Below are 14688 nucleotides of genomic sequence, written 5' to 3' on the forward strand. Positions count from 1 at the left end.
GTGTGTGTGTGTGTGTGTGTGTGTGTGTGTGTGTGTGTGTTTTACAGTTTGAGCTTGGCCTCTTTGGCCTCCATGGCTTTGGTGGCGACCTGGGCGCACTCTGACAGCACTGCTGCTTGCTCAGCTGGTCCCTGCGACTGGGCATTCTTCAGGAGGAAGTGGCTGATGAAAAGCTTCAAGCCCTCCCGCAGCATTCCAAGCTTGGGAATTCCTGAAATCCTGGTGGATGGGAAACAATGAGAGACATTGATTTTCAGGCTTTCACATAGTGTGAAGGACGTTTTGTCCTCTTGTTTGTTGTCTGTCTGTTTCTCACTGCTCATATTTTCCCTCTCGGCTCTCCCCTCTCCCCAACGGGTCGAGGCAGATGGTCGCCCACCCTGAGACTGGCTCTCCTGGAGGTCTCTTTCAGGTAAAAGGTAGTTTGTCCTCTCCACTGTTGTCAAGCGCTTGTTCAAAGGGAATCTCTGGAGTTGTTGGGTTTCACTTTATAATATTGTATATATAATGTGCTAGATAATTGTGACTTGAAATAGTAAATAGGAGTGTATTTTTTATTTATCTATTTATTTATTTTTAATGTTGTCTAATAGAAGTTAGCATTGCTCAACAATTAAAACTGATTTTTTTTTTTAGCAGTGCTAACAGCAAATATATATATATATATATAAGCTATACAGATGCTAATTTTTGGTCTCACCATTTTTATCCAGACCAAAATATCTGAAACACTATTCGATGGATTGGGATGTTGTACAGACACACATGCTCCCCAGAGGACAAATCTTAATGACTCTGGTGATCACCTGATTTTTCCAAATCACTTTACAGCCTCACAGAGCTGTAAACTCCTTTATACCTTCGTTTTCACTGTGTCATAACTTGGATAAATTTGAACCTTTAACTCTACAAACTTAACAACTAAGGCTACATCCCACACTAATAAATTCTCATTTTAAAACTCTTGCTACATTTTCACTACTCTGCCATTTTAGAAACCTTAAAACGGAGACTTTTAGTTTGAAGACTACAGAATTGTACTTTAGCCTGGATGAAATACATACTTTTAAGAAACAAACACCTATGTTTGTTTCTTGATTGGGTCTTATCAGCCACAGTGTTTCATTCCCTAATTTATCACAGCTCTATTATGTGACTGTTCATAAGAAAACAAACACATCACCTGGAACAATCCAACCTCATTAACAGCACACGCAAAGAAATCTCAGGTCTTACTGTTCGGTAATATTTTACACAAAAAACTTAACCAGCTCTTAGTTCCCTGTTTACAACGGCATGTCTACTGCATGTTAATTGTTAAATGATAGGTGGTTTCAAGGCCTGTTAGTACAAATACAGGTTATTTCTATCTGGATCAGTGGTTCCCAAAATAAAGGCTGAAAGACACTGACAAGGGAGTCACAAGATGATTGCCAGAAACCAAATAAAATTAAAAAATGATTAGAAATAGCAGGTTTTAGCCATAATTATTACAAAAGATAAAATCAGGAAATAGTCTACTGCTTTTCTTCACCGTAGGTTTAGCCAGTACTACAGTTTATACACAAAGATTGCTTTTCCTGATCTACTGTCCTATGAGCTTCTAATAAATTGCTGTAAAAATAATATTAGGTTTGTTAGGCTGTTGTGTTCTTTTGTCTTCTTATGTGTGTTTGGAAAGGCTCATTAGTAGATGTGTGTGGCTGCTTCAACCATCTCCGAGAACAGTGGTGGTGGTGAATATCTGACATCGACAGAGATCAATCAGAGTATTTGTGTGGACGTGTCCCAAGTATATGGACAAAGATGCTTACCTTCCAAATATGCTTGCTAACTCCTCTGGCTCTGTTTCTTTAAACAGTTTAGTTAGCAGCTGACGCAAGAAGCGCACTGTGGGCTTATCGAGCTCCCCAAACTCTATTACCTATGAAGACAAAACATAGAGGTGGCTGTAAAAAAATATGTTTTAAGTTAATTCAAGCTAACCTAATTACCCTACTCACAACACATCTCTTACTTTGAGAATGGACAGTGAGAGGCACTTTGCCTGAAGGAAGCGGGTGACCAGCTGGACCAGATTGTTGAAGGTGCTGCTGGGAAGGTTGGACAGCTCTCTGAACTTGTCCCATAGGCTGAACTGGAAAGTCATCTAGGAGAAGACAGAGAAGGTTTGACGGAATATTTAAATCCACAAACACACAGAAAAAAAGACTGCAGCCTCACTACACAGGTAACCCTCTCTTCTGGATCCAGTTTACATGTGAACCGCAAACGTTCCCACCAGCTCCATTTCAGGCTCTTTGATGAGGACAATAGTCATCAGTTTCTGATATGAGCTGCTGGCCTACATGGCAGCAAAGAAGGAAGTGTGGTCTCACCCCCATTGTTTGTAGTCACAGTTTGAGTCAAATCAGAAGTGAGAGGTGTTAGAGGGTCCCACACTGCTGAGGTGAACTCCGGGCCACACACAGGTCACACACAGTTTAGGAGACTGGGTGGTCACACACATATACCAGGGAATTAAATGTACCCCTTTTCAGTATCGACATTAACTTATCTGATTTCAGTAACTTTAAATCATCATACAGACAATGCATTGATTGCTTTATGTATATATATTAACAATGAATTGGACATGCAACCTGATGCTACCTGTTTTGCACAACTCATGTTAGTAAGAATACCTGAAAGCGGCGGTCATGGGAGCAGAACTTCTCCCCCAATACAGCATAAAAGGCGTTGAAGGTTTTCTCTTGCAGACAGCAGTCCATCAGAACATGAACAATCTCTCTCTCCTGCTTGTCCTTCAGACCCATCCTTCAACATAAAAATAAATAAATAAATAAAAGCTTTGAAAAAAAAATAAAAATTAACCTTCCAAATGGGCTGGACTTATAAACAGCACATCGTATTTCTTTCATTCCATCTTAGCTCGACTAATTTATTGAAAGGGGACACAGATGTGAGCCAAAACAAACCTCAACAGTTTCTCAAATGCGTCCAGGTAATCTTCGCTGGTCATTATCACACAGAAGATGTTTCTTCTGACATCAGTGTTCATCCTCTGTTTCCTGGCCAGGTCTAAAACTTTAGCACTAAACTGGAAGAAACAAAACAATGAAAAAGAGTAAGTTAGAAATGCTAGTATTGTCAAACACACACTTTCACACTGTGTGAGGTTTTTGTTACTGATTATTAACAAAAACAAAACAAAAAAAAAACGTATTTCTCAAAACTTACCTTGAGAAATCTAAAAATGTTTTTTTTTTCTAAACCCCATCTTTATTTAACAAGGACAAGACAAACTCCCCAAATGTTACACAATGTCGTAATATGAGCCAAAGGACAAGAACATTTTATAGTTTATGATACTGACATATTTTTGTTTGCCCTAACAATTGATTGAGGTTCAATATCCAGCCTTAACACTGACCAATAATGGCGTAACATTAACATTTAGCGTAATGATATTGTACTAACAAATGTGATTCAGTATCTGCTGTCCTATCACAGCACGGTTTAAGCCTTTTTCTTAGGAAGCAGCTGCTAGGTACCCAAACACATCCGGACAAGGATTCCCACTTAAAACATTTGCTCTGCTATAACATCATGTTTTCTGTGGTTCCAGTACTCTACCTGTCCTTCAGCAGTACTGTGTTTTGCGGTTGTGTCTCCTTGTTTGCTGATCATGGGCGCTCCGCTCCACGACGAGCCGACGATCCACCAGCGGCCCACCTGCTCTGCTGCCAGGAGATTATCCAGAGAGACCCTCAGTTTCACGTCGCTGCCCCCTGCACTCCGGTGGATCTGAGTACCACACATTGCACAATTGGAATTAGTAGAATAACAGCACTCATAAAATATAAAAGAACAGGACATTAGCAAGTTGACACTGCAACACTTTGGAGTGCCACTTTGTAAAGATGATACTGTGGGGCCCCCTGGTGGTACAAGTGGAGGCTGCTATGGAAATAACATTATCTGGAAAGAATATAATAACCATGATCAGCTGATCAATAAAATGAGGGCCTATAAGCTAAATATATATATATAAAATCCACATCTATTTTTTTTATCAATGTAGGGACAAATAAGGACATATTAAACCAAATATGGCCATCACCTACCAGAGTCCTTTGCAACTTCCTCAGTCTCTCCACAGGCTCAGGATCATAGCCAGGGATCTTCCTCATATCATTGTTTTTTAAAGCCAGCATGGTTTCCAGCATGAAACGCACCTGAAGACAAATTCACATGTGTCAGATAAGCTTCCAAACTTGATACACACACAAAAAAACAATTGCACAGCTCTACAGTCAATGATATGTAGTTAGGAAACAACAGCAATTATAGAAAATAGTCATTCTGTTTGCCCTACCCTGGTCTGATCCTTAAACTTCGAGCCCATCTCGCTGGCCTTGCGTTGGGCTTCAGAGATGAGCTCCTTGAGAGCCAGAGCGTCATCTTTCCTCAGGGCAAAGCCGACATTTTTCAGCACAAACAGAACTAGTTCAATGTCCTTCTCTGTAAATGTTCCCACCAGCAGTTTTAGGATGTCAAAAATGAGGGTGGAATGTACCACTTGGAAGTTATAGAGGTGAGCAACAATGGCGATCAGGTTGTCGCACTCCTTGCTTTCACTCGGGTTCTTGTACAAGTCGTCAAACCTTCGCACAACTGTCTCCAGAAAATGGGCTCCGACCTGGAAAAGGTCAAATGTAATTACAGTTGCAGTTAGTATCTGTGGTTGATAACATATGAGCAATGTGAGATCTATCTAAAGACACAACACAGGGCAGGCTGGAAACAGACACTACAGTTTGCATGAACACAATATCATGCACTTGTCTTAAAAAAGCTGCCTAATGTACAGAAATTAAGGTTGAACCTCATGGACTCAGCAGTAAAGGTAATGGTTGTGTTGCAAAAGTCTTTTTTGCTTTGGAAGATTCCTAACTGCATTAATGACCCAGAATTATCTAAGTGGGAGTCTTGATAAGAGCTGGTCGAATTCTCTAAATGCTGAGGAAAGGTGCTTCAGTCCTTGCTTTCTTATCTCCTTCAGCACAATGTACATCCTTGACAAAAGAACAGGCGATTGTAGTTCTACAATTCCTTGTAGCAGCAAAATTTAAAGCGATGTACCACTGGCAGCACACCCACATCAGCATGTTACATTATTACATTTTTCAGTTTAAATGCAGTTGAATTCTCTTGCTTGCCTTCTAATACATCCATATGAATTCTCCTCCACATCCTTCCCTGATCTCAGAGGAAATATCACGAGGTCAAAGGAAGATGTGAAGGAGAATTCATCAAGTGTGTAGGAAAAGACATGAAAGGTCATTTTTTGGCTATTCGACTGCATCTAGAGAGTAAAATGTTATCATTGTAAGTGATGGAAACCCTACAACAATATGATCAAGTTGCCAAAACACTAAAGTGTCCTCCAAACACTCCTCAGACTGTGACTTGCCAACTGTTGACATAGACTAATTTCACTAATAAACTTGTTTCAGGTCATTTGAAGAATTACAAGTCAATACAAAGGAGAGATAACGATCCTGTTACACCTCAAAGCAAAGGAAATCAGAGTGTCACCTACCGCTTTCCAATTAATCTAAAGGGTATTAGCTTACAGTTGAGATGTGTGAACAAGACTAATCCCTTGGAAAAAAGCCTCTAATGAATAATCCAAAGGCTGATGTTAGTTTTCAGGTCAGTGGTTACTATCTCTCACAAAGTCAGGTACAATCAAACGCTGTTTGGCTCTGATCAGTGGAGCAGATAGTGAGCTGAAAGTCTCCAAACAGATTTACCTGCACAGACTAAAACCTGCCTAAAAGCTCCATGTACAGGCATTTAGTGTTTTAATGCAGAGACGACAACATCCGTGATCACATATGATGGCCGGTAGCTTGTTTTCTTGATGATTTTTAGCTGTTTAAATGTCTTTAGCTCGAAATTTAGGATTTAAGAAGTCGTTCTTACCTCCAGCCCCACAGCATGATGGAGGATGCTGACCAGCAGGACGTGCTCCATCAGTAGTCTGTCCGGCATCAGGGTCGGGGTGACGCAGGCTGCTAGGAGCACCTCTGTCAGGGTGTCGCTCATGTCCTTCCTGCTGCAGCTCATGTACAGCTCCTCCAGCTGACCACAGATGGACGCCATGTTGGGCTCACTTAACCTGAAGGCGTCGCATTAATCATTAGTTTGAGACACTTTAGCACTTTATTTTTGAAAAATTTTAGCAAAACAAAGTTGGGATGCAGGCGAGAAGTCAGGTAAACTGATTATACCCTCAAATGGAAACAGCCCATCTTGTGCACGATATTTGAGGGGAGCACTGTGTTTTGAGTCAATGGTAGGAATTTAGTGTCTATTCAACAGAAAAGAGGCTTTCTGTTTTGAGAACACTGACCTGTACTTTACAGTTAGTTGCTGAACAGTCTACTAAAGATCTTCAAAAGATATTTTCAAAAATCTTATGCTTACATCTCAGTCTTATAGCTAAAACGCAAATGTCCCATTTATAGATGTGAACTACAGGTCAAGATTCAGAGCGTCCCTTTTTTTTAATGCTGCAATCCATATTCTTAGGTCTATATAATTGGATTTGGCATAACTTCTTTATTTCTGTGTGTGTTTTGGGGGCTATTTCAGTGCATTCAAATGTATTTTATATTAACAAGTATTACCAAAGTGATGTAGCATTGTAACTAACAGTGTATTGTGTGATAACTATAGAAATGTGCCTCACTGGTGATAATATCTAATTGCAATTTCACTGACAGATATTACAATACAATTCACAACTAATTATTTTTTACAGTCACACTTCAGTTAGATATTTACTGCATTTTATATTTACTACATTTAAAAAACATGATGAAGCATTGTCACATGAGATAACACCAAAAGCATAACTGTCACACAAGGAGGACAGCATTAATATGCAAAAGCACTGACACGACAGTTTAAACCACGGATCAGATGTTCTGCATGATACAAATCACAAATTGAATCCTTTTTAATTTGCTAATTGCACTGAGTCAAATTGCGATTTCTATTTGAAATTGGTTAAATGCTAAGCTCTAGTGTTAGTAGGACTTTGGTATTACCACTGGCACACATTGAATGATATGCCCAAAGAATCAATGTAATAACAGAAATGCTTATTTTATAGGACTGTCAAATTCTTAAAACTTGTGTTGTGTCGTGGCAGGACGGTTACCTGTTCAGCAGGCCTTTCACATTCCTCTTCAGTTTTACCAGCTCAGCTTTGCGCTTATCATCTCCAATGTTACGCAAATGAGGCGGCACATACTTGCCAGTTGCAGAGGTGACCTAAGCATTGGCAAAATTACTTCATGATTAGATCCATTATCCAGCATGCAAGATGTCAAATCATAAACAAATATTTCACGTATTTGAACTCACAGCTTCTGACTTTGGTTCGGATGTCTTCATGTCAGGATTGTCTGCTTCTTCCTCTGCTTCCTCTTCATTTTCCTCCCCTGAGTCAGCTGCATCACTCTCATTCAGCTCATCCTCCATTTCCTCCTCTTCATCCTCCATTTCCTCCTCGTCTTCCTCTTCATCAGCTATTTCCTCATCCTCCCCTTCTTCCATTTCATCCTCATCAACACTACCTTCCTCCTCCTCCTCCTCCTCCTCGCCATCTACCTCATTTTCATTATCATCATTGCTGCCCTCACTCGCCATGTCATCCTCAGCTTCTTCATCCTCACCTGACAACTCAGAGTCTTTCTCATCAAGTTTTTCAAAGTTCTCTTTAGCCATGTCCATGTCGTCGTCATCATCATACATCCCCGCAGCTGATGATCCAGAGTCAAGCATGCCGAGGATGTAATCAAGTCCGTCTGCCACAAAAGACTGAGGGAGACTTTTCTTGTTTTTCCTCTTGTTTAATCCGAGACATCTCTCCAGCTTCTTTATTTCTCTGTCCTCTTGTTCATTTGCTTCCAAAAGTGCCAATTTTCTTGATTCTTTAAGCTTATTAACTTTCTTAGAAGATGGAGATTTTTTAAAGTTCTCTGCAGTAGCATGAGCAGACTTATTTGGTTCTGTTTTTGGCACCTCCTTCTTTGATTTATTCGTTTTCTTCTTTTGCACTTGTGGCTGTTTATCAGCATTCTCTGCCGAGTTGTCCCCATCACCAGGTGGTAAAGAAACAGTCTTTTTGCCCTCATAATGACTTTTCATTTTGGCTTTCTTCATTTTTCGCTTTTCCTTGCGTAGTTCCTTTCTGCTTTTCTTTTTCACAAATCTCAGCCCATGGTCATTCTCCGCTTCTTCTGTGGCACTTTTGCTTTTAAGAAAGTCATCCACTGCCACCATGTACTTCTGTAACACTGCATTGCCCTTCTTCTTCTTTTTGCTATTCTGCTTCCACTTGCCTTTCATTTCTGTTAGTTAAACTTCGGCTATATGTTTGAAAGCTGAGATAGCGTCAGCTTTAGCCGGCTAGCCTTCTTGTCAAATGCACAACAAAATAAACCGGCACAAATAGCTCACACGAAGGCCAAAATACTGCCTATTTTAATCAAATAAATACCTCAGTCTGCACATGTATCTCCATCCATGAGGACAATATTGTTGACCCACAAGCGTCTGACCATCCTCTTCCGGGTCACGGCGCATGGTGATGACGTATTTTATTTTGGGGCGTTTTTCTTTTTTTTCTTTTTTTGGCACGGAGCGGTTTTGCTTCGATGTAAACTGTCTTTTAACCAGTCAGTGCAGTTTTTTGCAGAGGCAGGAAGGCGCTGGAGTTGTTGTTGTTGCTGCCGCCTGTTGTACGAGCTAGAATGTAGTGGATCTGAAGCTTTTTATTTTTGTATTTTGCAATATGAAGAATGGAAGAAGACGATGTTACTATCAGAGAGCAGAATTTTCACAGCCAAGTTCGAGAGTACATCGTAAGTAACGGAGCGGCTAATGAAGGCTAGCTGGCTAACGTCCTCTACTGAACACCAACGTTAACGGTAGCTAGCGTTAGCTTCGTCTGTCAGTTTGACTCGGCAGTATTTATTGAGCGTGATCATGCATTTTATGATGCACCAAATAATGTGAAAATTATTATAATATCGGCTCAACCTACCGGCCAAGTTTTTTTTAATTAAAAAAAACGAGTGAACGCGCTGATTAATTTGAGCTCACGTTAATATTAGCTGCCGTTAACTGACGTTACTTAGTTGATCACAGGAGTAGAACTTAGCTAACGTGGTGTTTGTGGATATTTGAGAAGACTTGTAAACAAACCTGACAAGGGCATGAACAAAATGTCCCAGTGCTCACTAGTTCAGTGTGGTGACATCTATATTTTGTTTATTTATGTGAGATTTTTCAAATTGCAGTGTAGTATTGATGCTGCTCGGTGAATACTGGGTCATGCTGTGACACACTTTGGGTATTTAGGGGATTTTTTAAAAAGTGAAAATGGAAAGAAATATCTGGTGTCAGCCTCTTCAGTTTTAATAACTACTCTTACTATTTGTGGTTTTGGACTGTTGTGCATTTGTTAAGGACATTTTATTTTATTGCTTATACTCAGTGATGGATCAGTTAATAATCAGCAGATGAGTGGGCAGATGATTTGTACTTGTGTTTTCAAATTGCAGTGTAATATTGATGCTGCTCAGTAATATTGTGTCATGATATAACACAATTTGGATATTGTTGATATAATGTTTGTCTTAGTATTTTTGGTTTGGGACTATTGGACATTTTTAGTTTATTGCTGACAGTGTAGACCAAATGACAAATCAAATAACTGAGAAAGTATTCAGCAGAAAATGGACTTGTTAGGCTTTTTCTAGTGAAGTAACAAACACATTACATATACTTCTTCAATATGCAAATGTGTGGTCACTCCCATATCCTACTGTTGCTAATGGGTTGATGCTGAAGAGATCCATATTGAAACATAATCCAGGGCCCCAGCTCTGTTTGTTATCAGTTCTCCACATCAAATAATCATGTAATGCCTGCACTGTACATACAGCAGTGTGTTACTGATCTTGAACGACACAGAAATCTTTCAGCATTGGACATAAGGCATGTCATGAGTATAATTCACAGACAGAACAAATAACTTATTAAGAATAAACATTAGTCGAGCCTAAAAATGTAAAATAATGAACAACACTCCCAAAGTCTGTTGTGGGATGTAAGGTCAAAATTTAGACTGAGAATCTGCAGGACGTTCTGTAGATACAGTTTTGATGATTTATCTCCAGTCATGATGAATCTCGTACTACATATGTTTTGTTAAAAACAAATACATTAAAAAAATCAGTAATATCTGAGATTTTTCAAATTACAGTGTAATATCGATGCTGCTCAGTCAACATTGTGTCCTGATGTGGTGGTTGCTGGAGATTTGGTTCAGATCTAATTTAATAACACATTAATTACATAATGCTCCACAGTTTTGTTTACTGTGATTAGGTGCATTTTAGGTGCATTACATGCTTTATTGTGATACATATACGATGATCTAAGGGCTACACTTTTTAGCAAAATGTCCGTGTTGTATGCAGAGGACTTTCCTGTGACATGATATTCATACAGCTGCAATGCTTTATCAATTAATTGATAATTTGCCAACTATTAAATTAATCGGAAACTACTGTGATAAGCAATTGATCATTTTGAGTAATTTCTTGTGAGGGAGGGGTTGTAGATGCAACAAGACATTTGAGGGGATTATCGATCACAGCCATTACTTGCATCCCTTGTTCATGAAGCTTGGGACAAAAGTCGAAGTTCATCTGATGTTGTGTAATGTTATCTGTAAGGAGTTTTATTCTTGTCTGATAAACACTTCCCAATTGCAGCTGTACTGTTGATGTCTTCATAATTGCTGTGAGCTAACGTCTGACTTCACCACATAATAAATGACATTACTAATTAACGATTGTTGGTGCCTTGAAAATTGCAGTGGTTGGTGATCTTCCTCTAACATAGATCACATTGTTTTGTGGTGTCTTCGTGTCTCTGTAGCCTCAGGGGTGGAAAAAAACTAAGTCAGTTAAGGGAAACAGTTTAAGGGGAGAGTAGGCCTACTTGATTATTCCTGACAGACGCTTTTGAAATGTAGAAACTATCGAATGTCTCACCAGCAGGCAAGATCAACACCTCAGCTTTAGCTTGAACATTTTGTCCTGAGCGTCTCTCTACTGGCTCTCAGTATCCCGTATCAACATTCTTCACTTAAGATCCCTTTGCATGATGCTGTAACATCAATGTATCATTTCATCTTAATGTCTATGGTGAGTCAGCTTATGGCTAACTTCTACAGGTGCCAGTGGGCTGATATTTGTTACAGAGCGTGCTTATATTGCAGTCAAGGTTACTCTGGGTTCAGTGTTATTAAAAATGATTCAGTGACAAGATGGTGTGTTCATATTAGACCTGAAGTGTGGGAAAATGTTTCCTCCACAGTGGATCCCACTGTATCTACTTATTGGGAAATTCTAAGGTCGTGTTTACGGAGAATGCGGAAAATGAGGTTACTGTGAGAAATCAGGTTAATGCAGCATAACGTGTCACTGATTCACAGGTGGTGTGGTCAGTAGTCACATTTCCCTTTACCACTTTTAAACAAGGCTCTAACATCGTTATCCGGCTTTCGCATGCCTTTACTGAGAAAGATGCACTGTCTAGAGCAAAGTTTTTATTATCTTTGACATCACAATTATTTTTCGGTGTAAATAATTATCATTACATTAAGTGATTATTATTATTTTTGCCGTTAGAATAAAGTACTTGGTTCAACACTACAGAAACCTTATCCACTGTCCAATGGTATATGGTGCACGACCAGGTATTTACATTTGTTAGATACTCTATTAATAAAGTTGTTTTTAATTCCTTAACCTGCTGAGGGAACTCATGTTTCAGGTTTTTGCCTTTTCAAATCAAACTTCCCCTGCTAAATGTGTTTAATCACCACAGTATCACCACATACCCAGAAAGCTTCCTTCATATTTCCTGCAAATAGACTTGAAGAGACCCCTCTCAGAAAAAATTTAATTACCATCCCTCAGCTCCAGCTCGAGTTCGTACGAAGGTGTGAAATACTGTTGCTAAGTTGGTTGGAGATGCTCGCAAACTGCGTGTGACAAGTCTGACTTGTTATTACCTGCTGGTTTCCTTTGCTTAGTGTTTGAGGGGAAACAGTTTGATAACAAGGCTGGTAGCAGTGGCGTTGGCTGGTGTGCTTGAAACTTGCTGTTATCTCCCCCCCAACACTGTTGTGTCTTTGTGTCTGTGCCAGTTTATCAGCCGTGTGCACCTGATTCTGTGTTATTCTGGGTTTTCTCCTTCGCGGACATCGTTCGGCTTGAGCCAATGTCACCACCGAGTCTGTAGCTTGAAATATATTTACAGCCTTTAATTTGGGAGGGGACGGCATAAGATAAGAAAAAAACTGTCTTGCTACAGCTGTCATATAACACTGTATTACTCCCGGATTTACTGAGGAGGTTTGGCATTTCTTTTTAATGTCAGTTTGTCTGTCTGAAATGTGTGCTGTCTGCCTGGCGCCCGGCTGAGTCACTTCAGAATCCCAGCGCGATCACGATGAGTTGTGCAGTGTTGACAGAGTGCAAAGTGCTGAAGTTGGAGCTTCTAACATTAGTTACATCCTCGTCACTGCCACAGTAGAAGAAGGGAATGTGGAATGTGATCTTTCTGTAAACTATCCAGCTTGTCTTGAGGCTGTGGTTACCTAATTTCTGGACTACTTTGCATGTGGTGTTGGCCTAATTAGCGTCGTCGGACAGAGAAAAGCAACGATGCGTTGCACAGTTTTCTTCATTATGATCACAGACATATTGAACTGCTAAGTAGACACTGATCTGTGTAATATTGGTGTTGAAATCAGTTTATTTTTTGTATTCTGCATAAGATTTGCAAGTGACACAAACCTCATGCACACCTAGGGCTGCAGTCATTTGCAGGTACATATTGTTCCGAGCACATTCCACTATTACCTTAATATTACAAGTTGACATATTCAAGTGGGAAACCCTGCATTCTGAGCTGTCCTCTTTAACTAGACACTAAAACACCCAAATAATTACAGTTCAAACTAGACTAAAAGTGTTGATTCTGTTAGAATATTGCTTTTCAAGGGATTATTTGTTAAGTAAATATGTTAAGGAATAACTGACTTCATCTTCTCAAACATAAATGTTGTTTGTTTTTCCTAGCTATATTTAGTTTAGTTGCTTTTGGATTACTCAAGGACGTTGTTAATTAATTGTGGACACTTTATAGTTGTAGTATGTAATAAAGTAGAAAATACAGCACACATACTTCTGTGTGATTACTTGCATATCCTACTGTTGCTCGCGGGTTGATGCTGAAGAGTCACTTTTCAGACATAATCCAGGTCGTCACTGTATTTTTTATCAGTTCATCACATCAAATAATTATGTCATGTCTGCTCTGTACACCCAGTAGTGTTTTACTGAGCTTGAACTACATAGAAGTCTTGCAGAATTGGACATACAGTATCGTCTGAGTGTGTATCTTACGAAGAATAAACCTTTTATAGAATCTAAAAAATGTCTTTAGTGCACAGCAATCCCAGAGTCTTATGTCGGATATAAGAGAAGAACTGTGTTATCTCCAGTCATTATAAATACTGCACTGCTTATGTTGTCGTTTCAGATTTGCTTCCTCCTGTTTGCTGTCCTCTACATCGTGTCCTACTGCATCATAACCAGATACAAGAGGAAGAGCGGTGAGTGCTCTGTTAAATTTGATCTGTCGTTCTGTGGGAGCAGAAACAAGACGGTGCCTCAGTGAAACCGTGACTTGTCTTGAAGAATCTGCAACACTTACGCAGCAGAGTGGTGTCTGTGGTGGGACCATTTCACAGTGTGGAGGTTTAGTTATCTTTTCTGTTTATGGTGTGTTTGCTTAGAGACACAGTCCTTCATTGTATGTAGACTGAAAGGAAGTCATAGCTAAGAAGGCTTTCGGCGTATGCTTGGCAAGCCACACCCATGCTTGTAATCTGCTTTAGCCAGCTCTGTATCATTATAATCTTCATCCACCCCACATTGCTTTTAGGGCTGTGGCGACATGAATACAATTGGTCACAGTAAAACTACTGGGCTAATACCGACATAACCTGTCTTGTGGTATGACAACTGGTGAGTCAAGCAAAATCAGAATTTAATGAGATCGTCTTTTACATCTCTGACACAGCGTCTGAGCTAAAGCAGGTAAAACTGATGCAAATTAAAACTCTAAGCTGAGTTAAAAATGGAAAAAAAAAGCCAAGAAAACAAGGAGACCTGGGCAGACATCATGAACTGTACCCCATTTTCCCAGGACAAATATAGTATGTCCAGGTCACCTAGGCTTCCCTTGTCTCATTTTGAAAGTAGACCACTTTGCACCAGAGATCCCCTCTGGAGATTTGGACAGTAGAAAACTAGGCTGTTCCTCCTCACATGCAGTGGTTTGGTAGGCAAATCTTTTTGCTTACAGTGCAAAGTAATAGTGAAATATAACACGGCATTACATGCGCTATTCACTGTATTTTATTCAAATAATAATACAAAAAAAATCTGTTTTATGTTCAGATTTTTCAGAATATGTTTAAATCTCACATTAAATGTAAAATGTGTATGTTTTTGTTTTAGA

At 39.6% G+C, this 14688-nt stretch overlaps 2 protein-coding genes across 3 annotated transcripts in view; one reads left to right on the forward strand and one right to left on the reverse strand.

The window, feature by feature from the left end:
* Positions 1-8668, reverse strand: nom1 (nucleolar protein with MIF4G domain 1). The gene is made up of 11 exons (XM_008280783.1): positions 7441-8668; positions 7235-7347; positions 5992-6187; positions 4379-4702; positions 4128-4238; positions 3637-3807; positions 2979-3100; positions 2685-2817; positions 2018-2149; positions 1815-1924; positions 1-219 (listed from the first exon to the last, which is right to left on the reverse strand). Exons 1-11 carry the CDS (start codon positions 8425-8427, stop codon positions 42-44), a joined length of 2577 nt encoding a protein of 858 aa, XP_008279005.1. The 5' UTR covers positions 8428-8668; the 3' UTR covers positions 1-41.
* A 78-nt stretch (positions 8669-8746) lies between these two features.
* The window catches only part of lmbr1 (limb development membrane protein 1), a 37148-nt gene continuing 31206 nt past the window's right edge, over positions 8747-14688 (forward strand). Inside the window, exons 1-2 of one of the 2 annotated variants that reach the window (XM_008280784.1) lie at positions 8747-8942; positions 13705-13777. In XM_008280784.1, coding sequence (XP_008279006.1) covers positions 8880-8942; positions 13705-13777 — 136 coding nt within the window. In that variant the 5' untranslated portion in view covers positions 8747-8879. The remainder of the gene's footprint in view (positions 8943-13704; positions 13778-14688) is intronic. The other variant, XM_008280785.1, reaches the window with a different exon arrangement.

The sequence above is a fragment of the Stegastes partitus genome, unplaced genomic scaffold (assembly GCF_000690725.1).
Source record: "Stegastes partitus isolate 25-593 unplaced genomic scaffold, Stegastes_partitus-1.0.2 Scaffold210, whole genome shotgun sequence".
NCBI classification, from domain to species: Eukaryota; Metazoa; Chordata; class Actinopteri; family Pomacentridae; genus Stegastes; species Stegastes partitus.